Source organism: Sitodiplosis mosellana, unplaced genomic scaffold (assembly GCF_009176505.1).
Source record: "Sitodiplosis mosellana isolate CC-2019 unplaced genomic scaffold, AAFC_SMos_1.0 Smas_scaffold_47, whole genome shotgun sequence".
NCBI lineage: Eukaryota > Metazoa > Arthropoda > Insecta > Diptera > Cecidomyiidae > Sitodiplosis > Sitodiplosis mosellana.
This window is the reverse complement of record NW_022595289.1, coordinates 516,418-541,879: the sequence shown is the minus strand read 5'-3', so window position 1 is coordinate 541,879 and position 25,462 is coordinate 516,418. Positions and strand designations below refer to the sequence as shown.

The window sequence follows — 25,462 nt, the reverse complement described above, 5'->3', positions numbered from 1 at the left end:
AACGATAGTTAGCTAAGTTCTACATAAAATTTGGTTCTCGACTAATTAAAAGATAAGACTGATTTATGAATAAGTAAATGGAAGCCGATTGACAACGGCCCAAAAAGGCCTTACTCAATCGTGCGAAAAATGAAAGGCCAGCTGAGTGGAAAAGGGATAGCTATAGATAACTGTATAGTAAACTATTGTTCACTATATAGCTATCTCTTTTCATTTGACATTTTTCCACGTATCTTTTCTGTATTACATTTTCGCTCCAAACCACTCAATTAGAGTTACATCAAAGCGTACTTTAATACATGTTACATTCTTGTTGAGCGAAGATTCATGGTGTGTGTTTTCTCAAGTATCGATTCTTCGATTTCGATTCACTAAACTATGATCATTTCTGGCGGTACAGATGCTTGTTTAATATGGATTTTTCATAAACTCATTTTATACATAAACCTCAAATGAACCCGTGTGCATAAAAACGACTTATAAAAACGTCGCCGAACAAAGCGAAACACCTCGTTCAATTCGGAACAAATTGTACACTGGTATGTTACGCCGACAAATCTATGTTACGTTTTGATCGGCGATTTTTTTTGTAATTGGTTTTTATGCTCACGGGTTCAAATATGAGTGATGATTTAGTGTTTAAATGAAATATTGGAGGTGGAACCTTATTGGGACTCCATTCGGTATGATGTGTGGTGGTCGGATCTTGTATTGTATACAACTCGTATGTGATTCTCTGATCGCATAAAAGATTTCAAAGTTATCGAATAAGGAGGGAAGACGTACCTCGCATGGAACTACCGCCAACTGCATTCCCTAGACCTGGGCGTTGAGTCAACTGATTTAATCCAGAATTCATCATACCTGGACTAACACCTGCGTAGTTTGAATGTTGTCAGATCATTTGATTTATAGGTTCTCGATTTTAGGGCTTATGAACCACATAATCTTAACTTAACATCAACACATTCACGTATTTTTAATCGTTTACACAAATTGATCTGCCGTTTCCACTAGAAAAGGCTGACTTACCTATGGAACCAATTTCGCGTGGTGGTGGAGGTGGTCCTCTGGCGCCTGGCCCAGATGGTTGACTGTTACGCTGATTTGAATTTAATGAAGTATTGGTAGAGTTTTGGTTTCTCTGTGTATTAACTCCACTTGTACTTGCACTTCCAGTCTGATTGTTATATTGTTCAGGTGCTTCAGTCAGAAAATTGGATGGTACCTAATTGGTAAATAAGCAAATCAGCGACTGAAGGAAGACGTTCAAATCGATCAAAAATCAACAACCGCATATTACGATCGCTGACGACAATTTCTTTTGTGATTTATTTTCTTGTAGGCTTCGAAAATTGAGTGTCTAGGACGGCATTTGTTTCAGTTCATAGAGAAGAGAGACAAAACAGAGAAAAAAAACACACGGAAAACAATGCGGTCAAAGGAAAATGAAAAATAAAACAAAAACAAACGCCATTTGTTGTTCCCAATTTCGAGTTAAATCTGTTTGAAACAGTTCAGACGCTTAAATTACGTTTTGGTGCGATTACGCACGCGCGTGCACGCACGCACGTCCTCTTGGTACACGTTTATCAAAGTTCCGTATTCTATAAATATCAAATAATGATCAACTTCACGAAATTCAACTCATATCTATGAGTGAGATTGAAAGAAGACCGTGTTATTGGAAAAAGTCAAAAAAATGTGTTCAACAATTCCAAAATTGAATCATTGAGATTGGAAATAATACGTATTCTGACAGTATATTTAAACGATACAAAAACGAAAGATTTTTTTTTGAAGTGTAACATCGACAGAGAATTTTTCAAAATGCAACTCACCAAACCACGAACACCATCCAATTCTCCCATAAAAAATCCATCTTCATCCATGTCACCATATACAAGAATTACTTCGCCAGTTTTAAAACATAATTCCACTTGCTTCATTTGGCATTTGATTTGTTGGCACGGAATTTTCGATATAGAAAAATAAGACATATCAAAAATATTATTTTCTCAACACATTTTTCAGGCCGGTAAACAGATTGGAAGGTTATTGTATGTATCCGCCTATCGTTCAGTTTTTTAGTGAGAGTGTGAGTTTCAGTGTAAAAGTGTTTGTGTTTGCGAGGATAGCGATATAGAAAATAATATGATTATTTAAACGTACTTCAGCATCAACATTCGGACTAAGTTCTTGTGGGTCGTAATCATATAGCGCAATCATTCGTTTCACAGGCATATTGCAATATATATCACCCCATCGTTCGCGGCTAACGTTGCGCACACTTTGTTGAAGACCGCTACCTGTGCCAGTTGTGTTCCGGCCTATTCCCATTGTTCCACTTGTGTTTGCTCCTTGAGGCCCAACTGGATTTTCATCCATCTCCGACACCATATTGTGCGGTACGAAACCACGACGACCTCGTAGTTCTCCCCAGTAAAAACCATCTTGATCCTTATCACCTATCACCTTTAATTTTCATTAATAATTTAAATTTTGGTTGTTCAAGTTTGCATTAAACTACCATAAGGTATCTTTTAACAGGTAATTTTTCATCGTTTCATCGTCAGTCTACAGTGCGCCTCAAAAGTCATAACCCAATTTTACTAAATTAGTTAGATTTCTTTTATTATTACTCGATACTCGAAACGATACCGAACTAATTTTGCAACACGCGATTCTGATTCAGACATGCGCACGTCTCAAATTCTTCTTGGAGGTCTTGAACACCTTGTGAAGACCAAACAGTAATATTTTCCTTTGTAACAAAAAAGGCTTGAAGAAAATCAAATTTTGAAAACTATTTTATCTAGTGTAAACCGCTCTCAGGAAAAAAGTGAAGACCAAAAAAATATTATCACTTCTATGAAAACCATTCGATGGAGGGAAATGGCCAGATGAGGGCAAAACCGGAAACCAACACCCTGCGCGTGTTTGATTCTGATTGTAATTTACAATTTGTAAACGAATAAGAGTCTGGGTTGGTTACAAATTTTAATTACTATTTATCTATTTTTCATCATTTCGTATGTTGCATATATGTATGCATTTCCAGATTGTTACATTGGCTTTAAGGATGGTAGAGATACCAGACTATATGAAATAAACCCATTCTTTCAACCATACTGAACGTATTTAAAGATCACACAATCTGAGGAAAAAAAAACTAATTGTAATTTGAAATGCAAAATTTCATGCAATAACATTCGTCATGTGTTCCGGATCATGATAAGAATATTGTAGAGCGGCAGTTGGAAGCGATTATTTTCTATTTTCTGTTGAAACGGAAGTGGAAATTACGTCAATATTACATTAATTTGAAAATCAATTTTTGTTGTGTGACCGGGTAGGCTTTTAAAACGCACGGTAGTGACTTTTTCCATATATTCCAGCGAAAAGACAAAAACACACAACATTTAGACACTCGTACACATAAACATAAAGAATTAATTTTATTGTCTTTTGAAGAAGTGATCTACTGTGTAAGAAAAGTGACAAGAAATGCAAACTAAGAACAGAATAGGATTGAAATTTGGAGTTTGGATGGAAGTAAACTTCCGAGTACGCCTCGATTTCAAACAATTACGGCAAAGGCCACAGGACGCCCGAGGCTGTTGGAGTCTGTCGGTTCTTCGGGGGTGTTTAGAATAAATCAGACTAGTTATTGGGGCATGCATTTTTGTGGTGGTATATTTGGATGAGTGCTCACACTATACTGTGTGAAATACCTCTCACTCTTAAATACTAAGATACCTATGATGGTTTATCAGTGGAAGGATAGGGAAAAAATTAACAACCGTATCAGTTTCCATCTAAAAGGTGTTTCAACAGGCACGCAAAAAGTTTTTCAATAGGGAATCCAAGATGGCTGACCGGAACTGTCATTTGAAAGCCTCAGTCTATGACAGATTTATTGACAAAAAATTGGCGCGTTCAAATCGTGAAATTCCACTACAAAAATGGGGATATTTTTCAATTTCAAAAAAATCACAATGTTCTTAAAAATTCAAAATTAAAATCTTGCGTTTTACCTCTTAAAAACTAATTTTTCTCGTTTTTTTATTCTTAAAAGTTTTTATCTTAGTTTGAGCCAAAAATTCACCTCAACAACAAAAGCAAAATTCCGCACCGTTTTTTTATATATTGGCTATATACGCCGTTTTTGGCCATCATCGCTGACTTTGGCCAATTTTGCATAAAATGGCGTTGGCAATTATTAGGCTTTATTATTTATTTATTTATTATTTATCGTATTCGGCTAACGAATCTGCTTACATAATGTTCGCGTGCAATGATTCGCTAACATTCTGCCCGAAGGCCAATTACAAAAAAAATCTCTTTATACTCTCAAATGACAGCTGGGGGCATTGATTGTAAAGAAAACTCGATTCAACGATGATATGTCCTTGAAAATACGTCAAAAAACAACTTAATCTGAATCGAGCTTCAAAAATGTCCGAAAATTTGGACGCCAAATGCATAGGTTGGACACTCAATTCACAAATTACTCAAAATTGGACCATTGTTTTGGCTGTTCGGTGATAGATTAGTTAACTGCGAGTGCCATAGCTGCGTTTTGAGATGTGTAAGTCCACATTTAATGCATTTTTATACCATTATTCGAGCCGTTTTTACAAAAAAAATTGGTGAAATTTGGCCCTAAAACAGGCCATAATTAAAATGCGCCATACAGTCATTTGCATAATATTCACTTTGAAACATGTTTGTAATGGACCGAACTACAACATCCAATGAAGGTTTGAGCAATTCGAATCGAATTTGTGTGTTTTATTTAACAAATAAAATAAAAATAAAAATATCTTTTTGCGAGCTTGTTGAAACACCCTTTAGCTATTCCTTTTCAATGTGTAGGCCAAATTTCATGTATCGACATATTCAATTGTTTGCTCTCCCAAAACTTGATGTAAACAAGTTTTAGAGTGTTAATCAGTGTTGTTAGAAGCTGGCGTAAGTCAACACAAATTATCCAGATGTCAAATGACGTCAAACGTATTTAAACGCATTCATTGCTTATGGTTGGCTTACGCTTACATTCTGCATAAACCAGTGAATGGACTACGGTGGCGTATGCCATTCCATCACTGGTGTTAATACAAGACGGTATGGTATGAATTTAATGGAAATCGTAAAATATTCCCATTTTTTGGCAACTCTACACTATCTTGACCGTCCATTTTTGAGGGAGAAAACTGTGATTTTGATAAATAAACTTGAACCTAAGCATTATTACGGCATAGCTATAAAGAAATAAGCCCTCTAATATTTATGAGTACAGTGCACCGTAATATGTGTACATATCTGATATACCTTATTGAAATGTCCTCAAAGCTGAAATTTCATTTCTTTGTAATAGTTCTGAGCTTATAAAGAAACTTTTATTCAACATTGAACGGAACCAACGATGACCATGACCATGACCGGAATAATCCCTACCGAGAAAGGAACCTGAGGTGAATCAGCTTCGGTCGGGATTATATTAAACATTGTTATCAACATCCAATATTTTCAATGTAATAATAGTAATTGCAATTGTTCAATAGTGTAGTGTTCAGTTTGACTGCATTCAAAACTAATACTGAATTTGCAATGAAAATTTGCAATATAATAGAAACGAGATATTACGGAGACAACAAGACAGAAGAAAACACACATATACACATATACACATATACACTTGGAGAATAATTTTGTCTCTTAACTACCTTAATTACATCTCCTTCTTGAAATGGTAACTCTTCTTCGCAGCCATCTGGATTTGGGCTCATTGTACTAGGATCATAATCAAACATTGCTTGGAAATATCGAGCTTTCTTCGACTGTAATTGAATTGAAAGGGTGTTTTGATCAACACGTTGAGAAAAAACGAAGACTTTGGCTGACTTCCACCATCAAAATTATCTAATTTTCATCACCTGTTGATGTTGATTTTGTGGATGATGTACCTGTTGCGATTGATTTGATAAAATTTGTTGTGTTTGGTTTGTATGCATTTGTGATTGTGAATTTGTGCTGTTCATCCCACGCTGTGGTATTTGTTGCAAGTGAGTTTGTACTTGAGGCTGCATCTGAGACTGTATTTGCGGTTGTGAATTTTGAATTTGATTGCTTCGGTGGATGTTGCGTTGCTGCTGTAACACAAGACATTTTTAAAAAAATTCGTTTTCAGACACAACAGATTGGACTGGTTCTGGAAGATTTTTCATGGCTTTACAACGGGTTTGACAACCATTAGTAGTCATTAAACTAGGTGCAAGAATAGGATGCTTAGTTATTAATTTCATAATATTAATAATTTACTCGACAATTTTTCAAACAAAGCTTGTCCGTATTCGACGCCAAAACGTTCATGTTTACTTTTATAAAATTACTACTCACTAGAATTAACGGCAATAGTTTTTTTGCTTCGCTTGCACCCAAGCACAAAATATTTTTGAAATCTTCAAATTTGAAGAAGGACCAAAAGAAATGGTATTTGTATGGTGAGCGAAGCGAATCGGAATGTTCGATTCACTTTTTCTTTTTATAAATGCTAAGTATGTATCGAAGTTTTCTTTGAGTGCTTATCGTCTGATTTCAGATGTTCCGATACAGGTTTTTATGGAAATACTCAAGAGTGTTTGGCGCTCTAGAGCCCGAGTGAAAGAGTCCCTGAGTAACACTTACATCAAACTCATTAAAGGTTGAGATCAAGGGGGAAAGTACTAGATTTGTATAATTGAACCCGTGAGCATAAAAACAACGTATTGACTCTTCGCCGATGAATACGAAACGCAAAAAAATCGCCGAACAAAGTGAAACACCAATCTGTTATTGGATCAATATGAAACATGAAATCGTTGGCCACTATTTTATTTACGTTGCGCTTTGTTTCGAAGCGCGGCAAGTGTTTCATTTTGTTCCAGTAACAGAACGTTGTATCACTTTGTTCGGCGACGCGCTCAATGTACTGTTTTGAAAAAATATGCATGATTCGATACAGTTTTGTGCGAGTGCAACATAAATTCTGTTCGCTTGAAAGTGAATCGTGAAATATCGGCTGACTATAGAAATTGTGTTTCACTTTAATTGAAACAAAAATGTTTGATACACTTTTGAGTCCATTGGTATGATGATTCATTTTAATGGTGGTTTTGGTCGTGATTTGTTTATGAAGTGAAAATAAACTGATAAGGAGCGCGAATTTCGATGTGTCGATAACACCAATAGAGCAGAAAAAAATACTATATGAAAATCGAAAAAAAATTTAAACTTTTTTTTTCGACTGTTGCCTATTTCGGATCGTCTACATGGGAAGTTTGTATGAAATCCTCGGAACGCGGGTTCACGCCGCTGTGAATACATTGGTTTATATAGTGAAATCTATACATGGCCAAAACACGGACGCAAAACACCCATTCTATTTCGCTCACACTTACGTGCAATTTTTACCCGTATAACAAAGTAGTCTGCTTCACTGTTAAAAAGATGTGCGCAGTAAAGAAACAAGAACGTACATGTTTCAGCAACGTTAAAGTGCACGTAAGTGTGAGCGAAATAGAATGGGTGTTGTGTTAAAATGAATCATCATACCAATGGACTCAAAACTGTATCAAATCATGCATATTTTTCCAAAACAGTACATTGAGCGCGTCGCCGAACAAAGTGATACAACGTTCTGTTACTGGAACAAAATGAAACACTTGCCGCGCTTCGAAACAAAGTGCAACGTGAATAAAATAGTAGCCAACGATTTCATGCTTCATATTGATCCAATAACAGATTGGTGTTTCACTTTGTTCGGCGTTTTTTTTTGCGTTTCGTATTCATCGGCGAAGAGTCAATACGTTGTTTTTATGCTCACGGGTTCAATTCAAATAATGCAATCTAGTACAAAAATAATCCCGAATAATCCTTCGGAATTCTCAATACTGCTCAATAATGCTATTCATAATATCAATAAATAATAGCGAATAGAATAGCGAATGGTCAAGCAATTGATGCTTGCATGCATTTGAATGCCTTAAAAACAAAGTTAGATATAAGAATTAGTGAGACCTAGAAGAACACAAGTTTTTCAAACGTCGTAGCAATAAAGAGAAATATATTTTACTGCAACTAACAATGGTTGAAAGAATGTATGTTCATTTTTGGCGGGTCGTCCCGGTTTTTCACGGTTTCCGCGTAGCTGATAAGAGATAACAACTAGTTGTCTTGGAAAAAGTTGTAGTACTCAAGATCTTCTATAACATTGCTGAAGAAAATTATCTCTTATCTCTTATCAATTGGACGAAAATCAAAAACATCGGCCTATGGCATGTTTTTTTATCATCCTTCGAGTTTTCTGCGAAACTCATAGGAGATGAGTGGAAACTGTCTGAAGCAAAGTTGCGAAAGGCCTCAAGCACTATAAATTTGCTGAAGACGCCGAGTATCTCTCTTATATCGGTCCGGGTAAAAACACGAATTTTGTTGTACAATTGCGATTTTTTGCGTTTTTCGCTGAACAACAGTTCTAACTCATCTCCTATGAGTTTCGCAGAAAACGCGAAGGATGATAAAAAAAACATGACATAGGCCGATGTTTTTGATTTTCGCCCAATTGATAAGAGATAAGAGATAATTGTCTTCAGCAATGTTATAGAAGATCTCAAGTACTACAACTTTTTCGAAGACAACTAGTTGTTATCTCTTATCAGTTACGCGGAAACCGTGAAAAACCGGGACGACCCGCCAAAAATTAACATACATTCTTTCAACCATTGTTAGTTGCAGTAAAATATACTTCTCTTTATTGCTACGCCGTTTGACACTTGTGTTCTTCTTGGTCTCACCAATTCATATCTAATCGACCCACTTTGTTTTCAAGGCATTCAAATGCACGCAAGTATCAATTACTTGACCATAGTTCGCTATTATTTATTGGTATTATGAATAGCATTATTGAGCATTATTGAGAATTCCGAAGGATTATTTGGGATTATTTTTGTACTAGATTGCATTATTTTGCCCTTGGTTGAGATTATTATTTCTAACTTTTTTGGTAATATCATATTGCAGAAAATTTTGACAATTCACAATATCCATATAAAAAAGGTTGGAAACTAGCCATTTTTCAAAAAATCTTTTCTCAGTGTATTGTAATTTCAGCAATGAGAAAAGAAAAAGATTCAATCAAATATGAAAATGACAAAAGGACACAAATTGTTCCGATTAGTTTAGCTTTTGTTTCAACTGGTGACGGTCATATTTTCCCCGGTCATAACTTCCCTCATACAAAATGAATGGAGATGAATTTTTGGATTTTGGGGAAATTTTTGGTCCGAAATTCGGTGGAATTATGACCGGGGAAATTATACCCTGTAGCCGTTTCAACTCACATCACACAACAAACGCTATTGTGTATCAAATTGAACGCAATTGCTCATAGACTATTTCAAGGTGTCGAAAAATATTTGAGATTGTATTATCGAAGCAATTTCATGACCGATTTCATGTTTCTCAATAGATAGTGTGATTGATAAAATAACGAATAATTGAGGTATATCTAGAAATTTACTATAAGTGATGCCTCAACCAATTCTTTTTGTTAGATGTGGTCGTTTGAATTAACATTCTTGGATTGTAATTTCCGTGTATGAAGTGGAAAGAAAGTGCAAAACTCAGAAAAACACAACAACGCATGTAAGTAAACGCAACAACGCATGCAAATTGGGTATAATATTTGTAGGCTGGAAATATTTCATGACATCCAGAATATCTGTTAATTCTGACAAAGGAGCCGTTAAAGTTCACATGACCATAATGTTCGCGTTTTTCAAAGATGCATCATTCACATTAGCTCTGTTTTACAGTCTGCCGAAGTTTCTACGGAGAATCAAGGGTCTTAACATTTCCGTTAAAACCCCACTTTTCGTACTATGATCACCATGACACTTTTTTCATTTTGATTTTTCGCTGACAAATAAATAACCACTTTCAATTGGAGACTGCCAAAACTGTACATTTTGAATGGTTCTTTAAATATTGCAGAAGTTAACTTCATTTTTGGCATCCATATCAAAATCAATGGGTTTAAGGTTTTACAAAAATAAACGTTGTGTTGTTAATACAGTCTAATGGAAATTGATAAAATTCCATTTGTATGAAAATTAAGTGAGGACATATACAATGCACTATAGTTGATTGAAATAAGGAATTGCGATTGCCAAGCATAGACATAAAAACGCATTTGGCTTTTGGAGAGTGAAAAGTTCAAATTTATGAAAGTAATAATATACAGTAGATTGTGTTATCTTATGTTTAAGGCATCAAACTGGTGGACGTTTCCTCATTATATGTACAAACGCATTGAATTATGAGGTATATGCTTACACTTAAAAAACGGATTTCATTATTTCAATCACTGGTAGAGATTATCGAAGTAGGGCGTCGTACACACCAAACAACAAAAATGTAGTTGCTCTGATATTTTAAATACAAAACAAATGTTCAACAATTTTGGATGATGTTGGATGCTACCGCTGTATGCATTATCTTGTATTTTGGATCAGGCATAATTGTTCAATAATCAGTCTAAAAGTGTATAAGGAACAGTTTCCTCTATAGCCCAAATTGGATAGTTCCTAATTCATTTGATGATTAGATAGTTCCTAATTCAATTATTTTCGTTCGGATTGCTTAAAAAATGTTATAAATAGGGCCAAGCAAAACATTTATACAAGTGTCCAATGTCACAAATGGATTTTTCAAATGTTGTCTACGAAAATCATGATTTTACTCTGATTATTATAATCAAATCTCTACGATTCCTTACTCTTGCGAATGAAAAATTTATAACGAAATAGCGTTTCTAGAATTTGTGAATTCTTTCATTTAGTTAGCCCAATTATATCATTTTTTTATATTATAATATTCATACTGCATTTATTATTTTTAAGGATATATTTACCATATTGTGTCCTTGATGGATGGAGCCTGAAAATAAATATTTATCAATTAGTTTTCAATATTTTCAAAGAGAACTATTTTTTCGTAGAAAAGTTATCGAAGTTGAACTTAACTCGAATCAACCCCGTGTTACATATATGTAACGCTTTTTGACAAGTAACAAACCTTGGTAAAAAAAACTTAACGAGTGATAATATCATTATGCTGAATAGTGGCATCCTTTAAGGATCATAAACCGCTGATTCTTAAAGGATGCCACTATTCAGTGATCCTGACGGATCTAAAGTTGTTGGAATTATTTTCAAGTTACAGCACTTCATAATTTTATTTTGTTGAAAAAGTGAGTTTTTGCGTCTTTTTTTTTTAATTTCCACTTTTTTTCGTCGATTTTGCACTGAAAATCACAAAATCAAAATAGAATTCCGGGAAAACTAGTGGACAATTGAAAAAAATGAGTATGCAGATCTTATTTTTCCATTTAAATAAGATATTTTAGCAATATTTTGAAAATCGGTGAAAAAATAATAATTGTGGGTGGATTTGAGTTAAAACCGTTTATGTTGAAATAAACGTTTTTTCTAGGGGGTAAGAACACAAGCGCTTGAGACGAATCCGTACGAATATTTGTGAATTCGTGTGATTGTGTATACGAGACATTCGCAGCGCAGTGAGTGTACAACAACAATAACAAAGCCACGAACGCATGAATATATGCGAATCTATGTGAATCTCACAACTTGTTCCCAGCCCCTAGCGTTTTTTATGGAACTAATAGAAGACAACGGTTTGAAGTCTTCGCCAGTTATATACCTTGCTGTGGACAGTTATCTCTTATCTTTTATAAGGTCCGCAAAAAATGAAAATAATCTGAAAATGAACATAGTCAGCTAAGACGAATCACATGAATCCAACACGAATTCGATATGAACGGCTCTTGGAAATCTGTGATTTTCAAAATTTTCCATGTTGTTTTGGATTTCATCATTGAATCAAGAAAATCAAGTAATTCAAGAAGAAATAATTTTCTTTTTTGATAAAAACAAATTTAACAAAAAATGTGAGAAAATTGTCGTGCCCGAATTGTATAGTCTCTACACCACCTCGGCACGACAATTTTCAAATATTTCGTTTGCTCCGGAAAAACGTACCCAAATATTTTAAAATTGTCGTGCCGAGACGATACAGCCAAATTGATCGTTGCACATTCGTATGTAACAAAAGGCACTACAATTTCCAAATGCTATGATTTGGAAAGTGAATGTTATGCTAGTTTTCCCAAATAAAAATTATAAAAAATTAACGGCCAATTTATGTTGTTCGGGATGGATTTAATCCGAGGGGTAAAATGGATTTTCGTCATAAGTAGACCTCTCATTCCCGATTTCTAGGCGAGAATTTCCCGATTTTCATCACGATTCTCGCCTTCCCGATTATTGGACCAAATTCCCGATCTGGGCCAAAATTCTCCTGATTTAAGTTTTTTTTCTTAAAATTTCTTCATGGTATACAAATAAATCGTTTTTTCACTTACGAATAATCAATCTCTTTTTTTCATAACTTCTCAGAATTTGAATTACGAAATACATTGATATCAACAATCAAATGTGGGCCAATTGCGTTGTGATTTTTTTCTCCAAAAAGCTTTAAAAACATCTGTCGATTTTGCATTTGTCAGCAAAAATGATGTCTCCAGATTTTGAGTCATGGCGACTAAGTAAAACGTGCATTGAACAAAAGATTACACAAAATATCGATTAATAAACAAAAACTGTATACTCGGGTCTTTTGTTTGGAATGAGTATGTAAATCAGTATGCATTGCCAGACATGCTGTCTCCAACACCAGAACAATTATGTATTGTTGCAGTTTTGCTTGTCGCGATTCACACTTATTGTAATTTCAATCAGTGTGTCGTGTGATTTCATAAGCTATAGATCGAATATCTAATATAGGACGCAAAAAAGTCAAACACATGCTGTGACGAGAATGCTGACCTCTGATGTTTACATTCAGTTTTGATGATTACGATATTATATTTACGTACGAACTTATCGTTTACTGATTAAAATAAAAAAAACATGCGAAATTAAAAATGTATTTGAATACACAAAAATACTGTTTTCTTCTTTCTTCTTTCTTGCATCGTCAATGATTTTTTGTTACAGTTATCTATTTCGAGTCATTTGTTCTGGAAATTTGTTGCTTCAGCTTAAAAGGTAATGTTAAATTAGGTCTCTCAGATGCATTTTACAGTGAAATTATTGATACTGAAAAAATCCCGATTTCGACCCATTTTTCCCGCTTTTGAGCAACAAAATTCCCGATTTGAGCCGAAATGCATCTGGGAGGTCTAGTCATAAGACCAAATTTTTTGATAAAATTTATACCTATCACATAGGAAATTGATGCTAAACTCCATTCCGGCTATTAATAGTGTTAAAAGTATTTCAAATATTTTTTCACACCAAAATATTTGAAAAAAAAAATTATTCGGAGGGGTAAAAATCCGAGAGGTAACAAAAAATGTATGACCCAAAAATACAATATTTGCACTGAAACTTCAATTTGTTGCTTAACACTATGACTCTTCTTCATATTTGCAACATATTACTGTTCTTGGGGGACTCCAGGGCCCCCAAGATACTTCATATGAAATCTGGACTGTGATAAGAGATAACAAATTAGTGTCTGCAACAAAGATGTAATACTCAAAGTTTGCTATAATTTTGGTGTAACAAATATTGCTTATCTCTTATCAGTTCCGCAAAAAACGCGAAAAAACGCGAAAATCGCAAAATTTTCCCACATCGTTTTAGTGAAGATGATAAGAAGTAAGAGACTTGCCTCTTCGACAGAAATGTAGAGCAGCTTGAGTACTACAAGTTCACCATAGACATGAAATCGTTATCTCTTATCAGTTTCGCGAAAAATGATTATCAAAAACTCGAATTTTTCGCGTTTTTTCGCGTAACTGATAAGAGATAACGACTTGATGTCTGTGGTGAAGTTGTAGTACTCAAGCTGCTCTACAACTTTGCCGAAGTTACCAAGTCGTTATCTTTTATCAGTTTCATGGAATACGCGAGAAACCGCAGAAAATCGCGAAAAAACGCGTTTTTTTCCTTATCATTTTTCACGGAACTGATAAGAGATAACGAGATGGCGTCTAAGGCAAAGTTGTATTTCTGGTTGAGTACTACAATTGTTCCGATTCATTATTTCGCGACGCTATGCCTTCTTACGTCAACGCCAACTGGTGCAAGAACAAGTACTACAAGCACAACGTACGTCAAACTCAAAAGCTATATATTTGTATACATATATACATGTGTCAATTGCTTATTGAGCGGTTTTCTGTTCTCAAGAAATATTTTGAGTTTATTTTTATTAAAAAGCGCGAATAATTTTTTTTTAATGCAAGAATTTAATCTTGTTATTTTAAAACGTAAAATCAAACATTTTTCTCGTGTTTTTGCGTGCTTTTGTCAACACAAGAGTAACTTAAGAATTGCGAACAAATGTCAGTTCATTTGTTGACGTTCCACGTTCCGATTGTTTCAATGACAACATGAAGTGACATTTGTCGCAGTTATTCATGTTGATGAAAACACGTGAAAACACAAAAATTTCATTTAATTTTATATTTTCTAAAATATTAGAATATTGTTTTTTATTGAAACATGTTTTTTTGAGTTTTTCTCTTCAAGTGATTGCTATATTTATACAAACGTGGTATTTCATTGTGTGGTTTGTGTTTGTTTTGGTTTGTTTATTGGTTGATTCATGTCGACACAATGATTCTAATAGTGATATGCTGTGCAATTGAGGCTTGAAATATTTTTTTTTCTCTTTTGGAAAAATCATCAATGGAATAAGAGAGATATCAGTGTAATGCAAGCAGATTTTTATGTTTTTATGTGAAAGAGCTACTATTCAAAACAGTCAATAACAGTATACCCAACGTGTAAGCGTCTGAATACTATTGGTATACAACGGTTCTATTACATGTTCTTGCACCAGTTGGCGCTTCTGGGCTCATATATATGAGAACTGTCAAGAAGGCGCAGTGTCGTTATTTCGTTAACTCTTATCAGTTCCGTGAAAAAACGATAAGGAAAAAAACGCGTTTTTTCGCGGTTTTTTGCGGTTTCTCGCGTAATTGATAGGAGATAACGGAATAATGAATCAGAATAATTGTAGTCCTCGACCAGAACTACAACTTTGCCTTAGACACCATCTCGTTATCTCTTATCAGTTCCGTGAAAAATGATAAGGAAAAAAACGCGTTTTTTCGCGGTTTTCTGCGGTTTCTCGCGTATTCCGCGAAACTGATAAGAGATAACGACTTGGTGTCTTCGGCAAAGTTGTAGAACAGCTTGAGTACTACAACTTCACCACAGACATTAAGTCGTTATCTCTTATCATATTCCAGTTATAATATAAAATAGCCATGGGGCCCTGTGGTCCCCCAAGAACAACAGCGTAACAAGTTTCGCGGCAGGCTGTATTTTACACATACTCACACATATGCATATGTTTTTTTTTCATTCGTGTAGAGAAATGTTCAATCTATACAATGAGACTTAACTCCGGTTGGTTTATACACTGTTTAATACTTTTATTCAACTTTAAAGTTCGCTGGGGGCCCTGGGTGCCCCAAGAACAATCATAGTGTTAAATTCGCTGCTTTTTCATCATAAATTTTGATAATAAAAACATTTTGAACCAATTTTTGATAAAAATAATTTTTACATTTTTCACCCCTTGGATTTTTATCATACAAACTGCATCAAGCGATCTGTTCCGTACATTCTACACGTGGAGAAATGCTATTCTACACGTTGAAAATTTGTGGATATTCCGAATTTACTATTTTATGACATTTCAAACACAGCTGAATGCAATTGGTGTGAAGTCAACTGTCATTTCAGTGAAAAGGAACAATTTCATAACTTACATTGTGTTTACACTATTTAGTTAAAAATCGAGTTTTTATTTTGAATTAAATTATTTTCTTTCTATTGATAAACTCTTGAAATTTATTGAATTTGAATTGAAAAAGAACACTTATTACGGCCATTCTTCGAAAATTTCGTGCATTTGTGTGACACTCGAATTTGAAACATTTGTACAATGAGATTTTATTTAAAATAATATCTCTACTGTGTTTTTTAGGTATAAATTGAGAAAAGAAATGTTCGAAAATCAGCTTTGAATGTAGTGTGATTTGTTATAGGCGACAAACAATTGGTTCCAGGATTAAATGCAACTGGTTGTTTCTTAATTTATTTACAGTCTATTTATGTTCCTCGGGATAAATTTATCCAAAGGATAAATTTTTTGGTCAAAATACCAAAATTTCCAGCAAAATTCTTACTTTTGGCGTTGTAAATTGATGTTAAACATCATTTCTGTTCTTAATGGTTTCATAAATCGACGATTCCACACCAAGCGGGACAAAATTTGCAAGTGACCTCTTCGATTTCGCTCAAACTTGGTGTATAAACTTCTTATGGCCAAAAACTCGCAAAGCCAAAAAATTAGGGTGACCTTCCCCACCTGATGAAAAGTTAGGGTGACCCAAATATTGAAAAAAATGAAAAATGGCACTTTTTGACATTTTTACACTAGAAAAGTGTGTTACAAACTTTCAAAACTATATGCATGGTTGGATAGATAATCGATGGGGCTACAAAAAAGTCCACTACGACAACCCCATCCGGGCTCATTCAAGCTCTGAAAAGTGGGTTCAAAGTATAAAAATGGCAAACTCTTTTTTGACGTGGAAATTTTTTTCGATTTTTTTGGCTTAAAACTCGGCCCACCTCAAATTCTTGAATTTTTCGATATTCCCCAACTATGAGAAAAAAATTCGGTGTTTTCACCATTTACCATTTTTTCATGGTTTTTCGACTACTTATTTTTTTTCACACCAAATAGGTGGTCTGACACTGGTGAAGTGTTCTAATAAAATTCTCGCCAGACTCCAGTGAATCAAAAAATAACAATGTTTGCGGTCGCCCTCCCCTTTGGAAGGGAGGGGGAGGCTAAAAAGTCGAAAAATCACCGAAAATCACTATTTTAGGGCAAAAACAGGGCAGAAACCCGCTTTTAGCCCCAAATCACTATAATATTCGGAAACCGCGTAGAACATTTTAACTTGATCAAACCCTTCCTTCTGCCCCAAATCGAGGTCGGCAGTTTGAAAAATCATGCTCCTCCAACTATGCAACCATTTTTAACTGCTTCTAAGGCACAAGCACTGGTGTGGTGTGTTCCTAAAATGTAGCGCTTGATGTCTAGTTTTTTTTGGCGTATAACATGTTTCATTTACATGGTTCAAATTTGGCATTAGGGAGGCTATTATTGAAGAAGAAGGTGAAAAATCGCACAATCTCACCACAACTGTTCAAATCAAGGCACTGTACCTTATTTTTGGCCACAAACGATTGCATTTTCGAATTCTTCGTCGAAAATTAGCCTAAGAATGACCTGTTTAAAATTGAATCAAGACTTCAAATGATACTCATATTGATGCTGCAGATTAAAAGTCCAACCACATGCTAACAGCTTATTTCAGTATATTTGGACACTCGATCTCCCGAGTTATATTTGAAGTAATGGCAAGGTTCAAAAAGCATCTTAGATTGACTATTCTTAGGCTAATTTTCGACGAAGAATTCGAAAATGCAATCGTTTGTGGCCAAAAATAAGGTCCAGTGCCTTGATTTGAACAGTTGTGGTGAGACTGTGCGATTTTTTCACCTTCTTCTTCAATAATAGCCTCCCTAATGCCAAATTTAAATTTGGTCCTAAAATTGTATATATATGGACTGGTAATTTATTTAGATACCCCAATATTCTGAAAAAAAAATTAAAAATGTAATCAAAATGATAGAAAAAAAAAATTTGTCTAATGATTTGGGAGTAGTGTGGTCATAACATGTAAAGTCATTTCAATAGTAGATCTCAACCATTGTATAATTTAGTTGTAAGTATGAAGAAACCAAATAAATAATAATAATAATAATAATAATAATAATAATGGTCGAAATATGAAAAATTTCCAGTCATATCGAATTTTGTAATTTATTTTTATACCAGGGATAAGCACTTCAGAGGTATAAAGTGAGTAATTGTAAATTTTTGCTCAAAAACAAAGTTAAACTGGAAGTTTTAGCCAATATTCCCCGGTTGCTCGTCACAAATTTTAATAATATGGATGTTTCGAATCAATTTTTTGTCAAAAATTTTCAACATTTCACTATCCGAGGGATAAAATTTACGACCAGGTCCCTACATGGTCGTAAATTTTATCCTTCGGATAGTGAAATGTTGGAATTTTTTGACAAAAAATTGATTTGAAATGTCCATATCCTTAAAATTTAAGATAAAAAACCAGAGATTATTCATTTAAACTCCAAGTTCGACTGTGTTTTGAGGAAAAAACTAACAATTACTTACTTCATATTTCTGAAGTGCTTATCCCTGGTATAAAAATAAATTACAAAATTTCGATATGACTGGAAATTTTTCATATTTATGAAACCATTAAGAACAGAAATGATGTTTAACATCAATTTACAACGCCAAAAGTAAAAATTTTGCTGGAAATTTTGGTATTTTGACCAAAAAAATTTAACCTTTTTATAAATTTATCCCGAGGAGCATAAATAGACTGTTAGACATTAATGTTTGTGCTATCGTTTGTGTTGTTTATCATCAAAGCACGCACAATTGCCATCTCAAGAAAATAACAAGACCGCAGATCATCGCTTCGCTCCTCTCTACGTTCTTTATGCGTTTGTTAAAATTGATTTTTTAAATTAATTTGATGTTCCCATCAAATTAGTTATCGAAGCACTACATGGAATGTAGTTTCAATCGAAGCATACATTTCTTTATTTTATGAAAATTACTTGATTTAATATCAAGTATGTAGTATGTTCGATAAAATTAAATATATAAGAGAAACATTGAAAAATTTAGTTATTTATAATATTGATATTATAAATAATTATAAATCAATTAATTGAATAAATTATAGTTCTATTTATTATATTATAATCTCTTAATAATGGGTTTTGGGTACGGTAATGTGAAAGTGGATTGTACATTATTTCACATTGAGAATTAAAATAATATGAAATTTTTTTTTGAGCTATCTCAAACATGAATTACATGAACATGACATTATTATATTTTTGAAATTAAGCGTAATTGCTTTATTTCAAATTAGAACTTTGGATAGAAAAAAGAATTAATTTTCGGTCCAAAAAAATGGCCTAAAAACTCTTAAAATTTTCTCGAGAAAAAAAAAACAATTACAATAGCCTATTTTCCATGTATACTAAATTCCATCTATTGATTAGATCGAGAGGAGAGTATGTGAAAAAATTCTAATATATCTTGAAAGAGGAGAGTATGTTTTCTGATGATTCTGTTGGCGTTAAAGTAGAGTATGTTGTAGTACCGTCTAGCCTCTGCGGTCTTCACGGTTTTCGCGCAACTGATAGGAGATAACAACATGGTCTTCGGCAAAGTTGTAGTACTCGAGGTCTTCTATAACATTGCTCAAGACATCTATCTCTTATCTCTTATCAGTTGCGCGCAAATCGCGCACATATAAAAGCAAATTTTATATAGAACTTTTTGTTTCTTATCATTTTTCGCGCTTTCCGCGGAACTGATAAGAGATAACTGAATTCAGCAATGTTATAGAAGACCTCGAGTGCTACAACTTTGCCGAAGACAACAAGTTGTTATCTCTTATCAGTTCCGCGGAAACCGTGGAAAACCGCGAGGACCCGCCAAAAATGAGCATACTCGCCTTTAACCATTTTTGAGTCGAAAGAAACTTACTCTTCTCTTTCATAACAAAGTCAGATGAACTTACTCTCCTCTCGATCTAATGAATAGCCATGTAGTGCTAATAAAAAAATATTTTGTGATCATAATAGAATTATTTAATCAATACAAAACATCGTATTCAGTTGGACTTTCAATAAAAAAAAAAGATGCGTTGCAAATCATCGATGAATCGCAAGTGATCCAGGATCGAACAACCATCGACGAAAAAATCATCTTGCTTTTGCTTTTTATGTGAACAAAAGTTGTGTTTTCTCGATGTGTTTATGAATTCATATGTGAAATTTGATACCAATGAAGGAATTAAATATTTTTAGTGCATAAAGTGGGCGAAATAACGCATAAACATTTTGATGTCCATGAAAATCAATATTGGTGACCAGCAAGCTTCACTTTTTTTCCACTACGTTCGTACACGGAGCGCCCGTGTACTTCGCTTGTATGGTGGATGTCGCGTGCATGGAGTTTATGAATGAAAAAGTGATTTTGTATCAAATTGGATAAACAATAAATAAAATCTTCATCAGAATCGTGCGAGAAGATATTAGTATCACCAACCAGAGGGCCACATAGAAAACATTCAATTTAGTACATCTGTCAAAAAGTACGAAAAGGTTTAAGGTTCTTTGAGTTGCTTTAGAGCGTATCGCAAAATGTAAACTCTCAAACGGTCCAATTCGATAAACCTTATCACGCGGTTCTTCATTACTTGAGCTATATTCAGAAATTTAAAATGTCCAAAGGGCATAAAAAGGCTCATACTTGAATAAAGTCAGTTGATATTTTGAAAATATTGTGTTCAATTCCGTAAATGAAACCCAATGGAATCGAACGAATAAAGCTGGACGGTTTTTTCCCCTTTTGAAGAGAAGTATTTCGATTCACATAAATGTGAACACACTGTAGTGTGTCGTACAAGTGAATGTTTTGACAAGTTATAAGAGAATGATAATTACCTGGGAAGATTTCCTTATCGCTTAGATTCTCATCGTGATGATCTAGAATCTGCTGTTGATGATTTGTGTTGATGGCTGGATGTTGCTGATTCATATGCTGATTCATCATTTGTCCACCACGCTGTAATTGTGATTGTTGTTGCTGCTGCTGATGTTGCTGGTGCTGCTGTTGCTGCTGATTTCTTATATGAGGAGGATGTACAGATTGTGGAATGTTCGCTTGTTGTTGTTGTTGATGATGACGATTCTTCGCTGCATTCCGCACGGAGTCTTATTATGAAGATGATTTTAATAATAATTAAGTTAAATATGAAGTTAATTTTATACTGGAACATCTTTTTTCACTTAGAAATTTTGTGTGCGAATTCTTAAAATTCGATATAGAAAAAACTATATTGATAGTAAGATATGGTGATCGCAGGTAGATATTAAGGCCGATATTCGAAATATTCTTCTCTTTCTTCTTTATCTTTTGCACTTTACGATATCTGCCCGCCGATATTGATGAAAAAATATGCTCCACTTTTCTTACAATTTGCATGTCAGATATTTTGTTTACAGCTGAATTATCACAAAATTAGTTCAAATCCAAAATATTAGCTGAAAATATTTTGCACAACACTTTTTTATAAAATCAATGTTAACATTCGCACAGCATTCGAGTGGCATTCGAATGTTTGCGAATGTTCACATTGGTTTATTCTGGGAACATTGTGAATATTTGTATTTAATTACGCAAGCAGTGAGCTGCTAGATGGTATTTACGAACAGTCATTAGCCCCTAGCGTATAAGTATTGTTTACGTGGTAAATATAAATGAATGTGAATGGGTAGACGATGTTATGTAAAATATTTCTATTACGTTCATCCTTTTGCATTGACTTATTTGAAAGAGTTAGCTACGCATTATTTGATGCAAGGTTACCTATCACGGTATTATCTAGCAAGTGCTATGGCTTAGATTGACACCTATTTACGCAATCTCTGTATGTTATTATCATTTCACTCACAAATTTGAATAATAATCATTATAATTATCATACTTGGAATCAGGGTTGGCTGACTATCTGCTGATGTGGATTCCCGAGATTTGGTGCGAACAGTCACCATTCGAGGATTCAGTCCGACCAGCTTGCCGATATCAATTAATGCATGATCCCCAGTTGGTGAATCTACATCAGTTACCTGTAATATTTATTTAGGTATTATGTCCTATATTATATATACTTCTTATATCTTATCTTCAAAAAAATGTTCAAATACGGTTCCATTTCTATGAATCACACAAACGTTAATATTGAGAAACGATATTTTACAAATCGAATCAAATACATCTGTTGAACGCTTGAGAATAAAAGCCTGACGCTAGCAGGTTTTTCGCAAAAGCGGGATAACAATCAGTTGCACGCAAAAGAGACATTTCAAAAGGTTACACGCAAACGGAACATTTTATTTTGTCGCATTTTGAATTTTAAAGCCGTGATTACAACAACAATATACTTCTCTCTTGCGTGCAACCTTTTGAAATGTCTCTTTTGCGTGCAACTGATTTTTATTCCGCTTTTGCGAAAAAACTGGTAGCGTCAGTCTTTTGTTCTCACGCGTTCATATACGAATGATCCCTGGGAATGAGGGCTTTGCGTTGTAGAAATGTGTGGAACTTGAAAAAAGTGATACATAATATTGGGGCAAGTAATTGTTGTAATCATGGCTTAAAAACTCTACTAGTCCAAAAATTGGAAATAGCAAACAGGAAATCGTCGCAACTATTAAATTGAATTGTACAATGCATCGAGTGTGGTGAGTTTTGTTTTGAATATTTTCATTTGTGTGCCAAATATTTTCCATACATTGCCCTGTACATTTCTTATGGACTACAACAAATGTACAGCTTAATGCATTAGGATAGGAAAGTTTGTTCAAGAATGAATGAAAATATTCAGAACAAAACTCATCATACTTGATACATTGAGTGTATATTCTCACGGCAGAATAACGGCCAATCAAATGAAAAAAGCAATAACATATTATTGCTATAGCAAAATGAGAATAAAGTGAAACATATAAGAAAATAAGAAGACCGTGTGTCTTTCTCCATGATACCGACAGATTTGCAACCTGCGTCCATCAACTCAATCCATAAAAGGTGAGACAGTTACAATGCATTCTGCGAACACAAACCTTCTTTCCGTCGGCATATACAGCATATCCTGTCACGGGACCAGATGAAGGTGGTCGATTGACAGCTGACCATGTTACTAATAATGTTCCGTCTTGTGGCCCAGCTTCAACTTGAATATCCTGCAATTCAATATCATGTGATAATGCATGTTATTCAATATATCCAAAATATATTCTTTACTTGTGGAGGATCTGGCAGGCCTTTGGTTAACGTGCGAAAGTCTGTGTAAGCGCCAGGTGCCTCTTCTGGTGGCGGCATCTGTGGTGCCTGACCGGGAGCTCGCAAGTGTTTTGCTCTAACAGTGACCCGGTATTGGGAACTTGGTGATAGACCTATCAAGCACGAGTGAAATTAGTTGTATGTTTTTTAACAAGTTAAAAATATCATTATCTAAGAACTGATGATTATATTTTTCAATATTTATTGAACATTTCGACTTGCTTCGCTCGTCATTTTTTTCTTCGTTGTTTTCATAAAAGAACGTATAAATTTGATTGGTCAGAAGTTCATTGAGAAAAATTTGTTTTCCATTTCTTTCTGCCGATGAAGCACTTTCGAACACTCAAAATTGAGTTAAACAAGCAAACGCATGATTAACCATTTCTAAAGGGTGTCCCAATAGGGACGCAAAAAGTTTTTCAATAGGGATTTCATGATGGATGCCCCGATCTGTCAAACTGGAATGTCAGTTTGAAGCGTCCATCTATACCATTTATAACCATGTCAAGATTAAGTAAAGATCAACGCGTTCAAGTCGTTAAATCCCATTACGAAAATGGGTCTATTTTGCAAAATACGTTTCGTGCAATTCGTGAATTTTTCGGCCGAAATAATCGACCAAATGTGTCCACCATCAGTCGCCTGGTGCAGAAATTTGAGCGTACTGGCTCTGTGTTAGACGATCAACCATCATCATTTGTATGCGAACGGCCCATTTTTACAGAAAATTATTTATCATGTAACACTTCAATATTTGAAAAGTGCGACCTGCTATGGCAAATTGTCTTTCGGAATTGAATCGTCGCCGAATTGAACAACCGATCAACGATACTTCAAAAAAGTTCTTAAACACACCAATGAGGATGAAGACGATGCAGATAAACATCGCACCATGAAATGAATAATAAAAGAGGAAAAAACCAAACCGTAGTTCAGTTTAATTTTCATAAACATTGTAAAAAACAGATTTTTGAACGTTTTTTCACTCCTAGAAAACGTCTGAACATTTTTCAAAACTGCCCAGACCATCTGAAGATTTACCATCCAGAGGGAGGCAATTTAAATTTCATGGGGGTAATTTTGTCATGACTCGAAATCAGTATCGAAAGTAAGAGAAAAACCAGTATTTTCCCTCCGAGTAAAATTTATTCCACACTTAAATAGTCCGTTCTTTTTTCAGAATTTATAAACAAATCACACATCCTTTGCTTCAATAGAAATTTGTATGGATTGAAGTTACTTACCAGTAATCGTTTGACGATATACACCTTGTTTAACTATTTTCACTTCTACATTGTTTACACATACTACATGGTGATGATTCGTATTGGCCGGAAGCCAAGATATGACTGCTGAAGAGCATGTTATATTTGAAGCTCGTACTGCTGATGGTCCCAAGTGGGCAGTATCCCGTCCAATAATCATTGTACAAGCGGCATCACGTGATGTATGTCGATCATGTGTAACACTGCGAACACTTATACGATGTGGCTTTAAGAAAAAAAAAATAACAATATTCTCAATGAATGAACTTCGACAATTTTAGGAATTACTCTCAATTGATTTTCGTTGTAGTTGGGTTAGTTGTTGAACACTTTTTCTACATCGCTTAGCTTAAAAATATTCTGGCTAGTACTCTTGTTTTCAGCGAGATACTTATAATTTTTCTATGCATGTTCATTTACAAATCAGTCAAAAATCGGTATTTTATTATTTATTAATATGTTAATAAACAACATATTTTAATAATTAATAAAAATTTTGAAACACCATATTTATTAACGTTAATAAATATAGTGCATTTTATTAACATATTAATAATTATTAGTATGGTGAATTTTCGGTTATTAATATGGTGTAGATTTTATTAAAATGTTAATAAAATGTGGTTATTAGGATGAATATTCAAATGTTGGCAAATTTGCCGAAATGAATTCGGGTAGGGCGATTTCAATTGTAGATTGTATGTACTTAAATGTAGTGTTTTTACTTTTTTTTATGTAGGAACAATTTTTTTGAGTAATCGACTATCGAAAAATTGCTATAAAATGGGACAACTCAAATCTTGGTCAAAAAACGTATTTTCCACAAATCGAATTTTTTTCGAATGAAGAATGGTTCCAAAAAATTGTAGATAAATTGTAGAATTCAAATCAATTGTCTGTTTTCAAATATGTCTGCCCGTCAGACAATATATTGAGATAATTTCAGCTTGCTATCTGAACGCTTTGAAGCTGATGATTTGGTTTTTTGTATTGCCTCAATACGTTCGAATTGCCGTTTG

General features: G+C 34.2%; 1 protein-coding gene across 1 annotated transcript in view; it reads right to left on the bottom strand.

Annotated features, from left to right (window-relative positions):
* The window catches only part of LOC129570149 (peripheral-type benzodiazepine receptor-associated protein 1-like), a 44,145-nt gene extending 19,482 nt beyond the window's left edge, over positions 1 to 24,663 (bottom strand). Inside the window, exons 1-12 of the mRNA XM_055449630.1 lie at positions 24,423 to 24,663; positions 23,140 to 23,291; positions 22,959 to 23,078; positions 21,821 to 21,962; positions 20,778 to 21,047; positions 10,955 to 10,980; positions 5,940 to 6,155; positions 5,730 to 5,843; positions 2,173 to 2,475; positions 1,842 to 1,943; positions 1,033 to 1,228; positions 787 to 876 (exon numbers count right to left, since the gene is read on the bottom strand). Coding sequence (XP_055305605.1) covers positions 787 to 876; positions 1,033 to 1,228; positions 1,842 to 1,943; positions 2,173 to 2,475; positions 5,730 to 5,843; positions 5,940 to 6,155; positions 10,955 to 10,980; positions 20,778 to 21,047; positions 21,821 to 21,962; positions 22,959 to 23,078; positions 23,140 to 23,291; positions 24,423 to 24,603 — 1,912 coding nt within the window. The 5' untranslated portion in view covers positions 24,604 to 24,663. The remainder of the gene's footprint in view (positions 1 to 786; positions 877 to 1,032; positions 1,229 to 1,841; positions 1,944 to 2,172; positions 2,476 to 5,729; positions 5,844 to 5,939; positions 6,156 to 10,954; positions 10,981 to 20,777; positions 21,048 to 21,820; positions 21,963 to 22,958; positions 23,079 to 23,139; positions 23,292 to 24,422) is intronic.
* Positions 24,664 to 25,462: the final 799 nt, after the last annotated feature.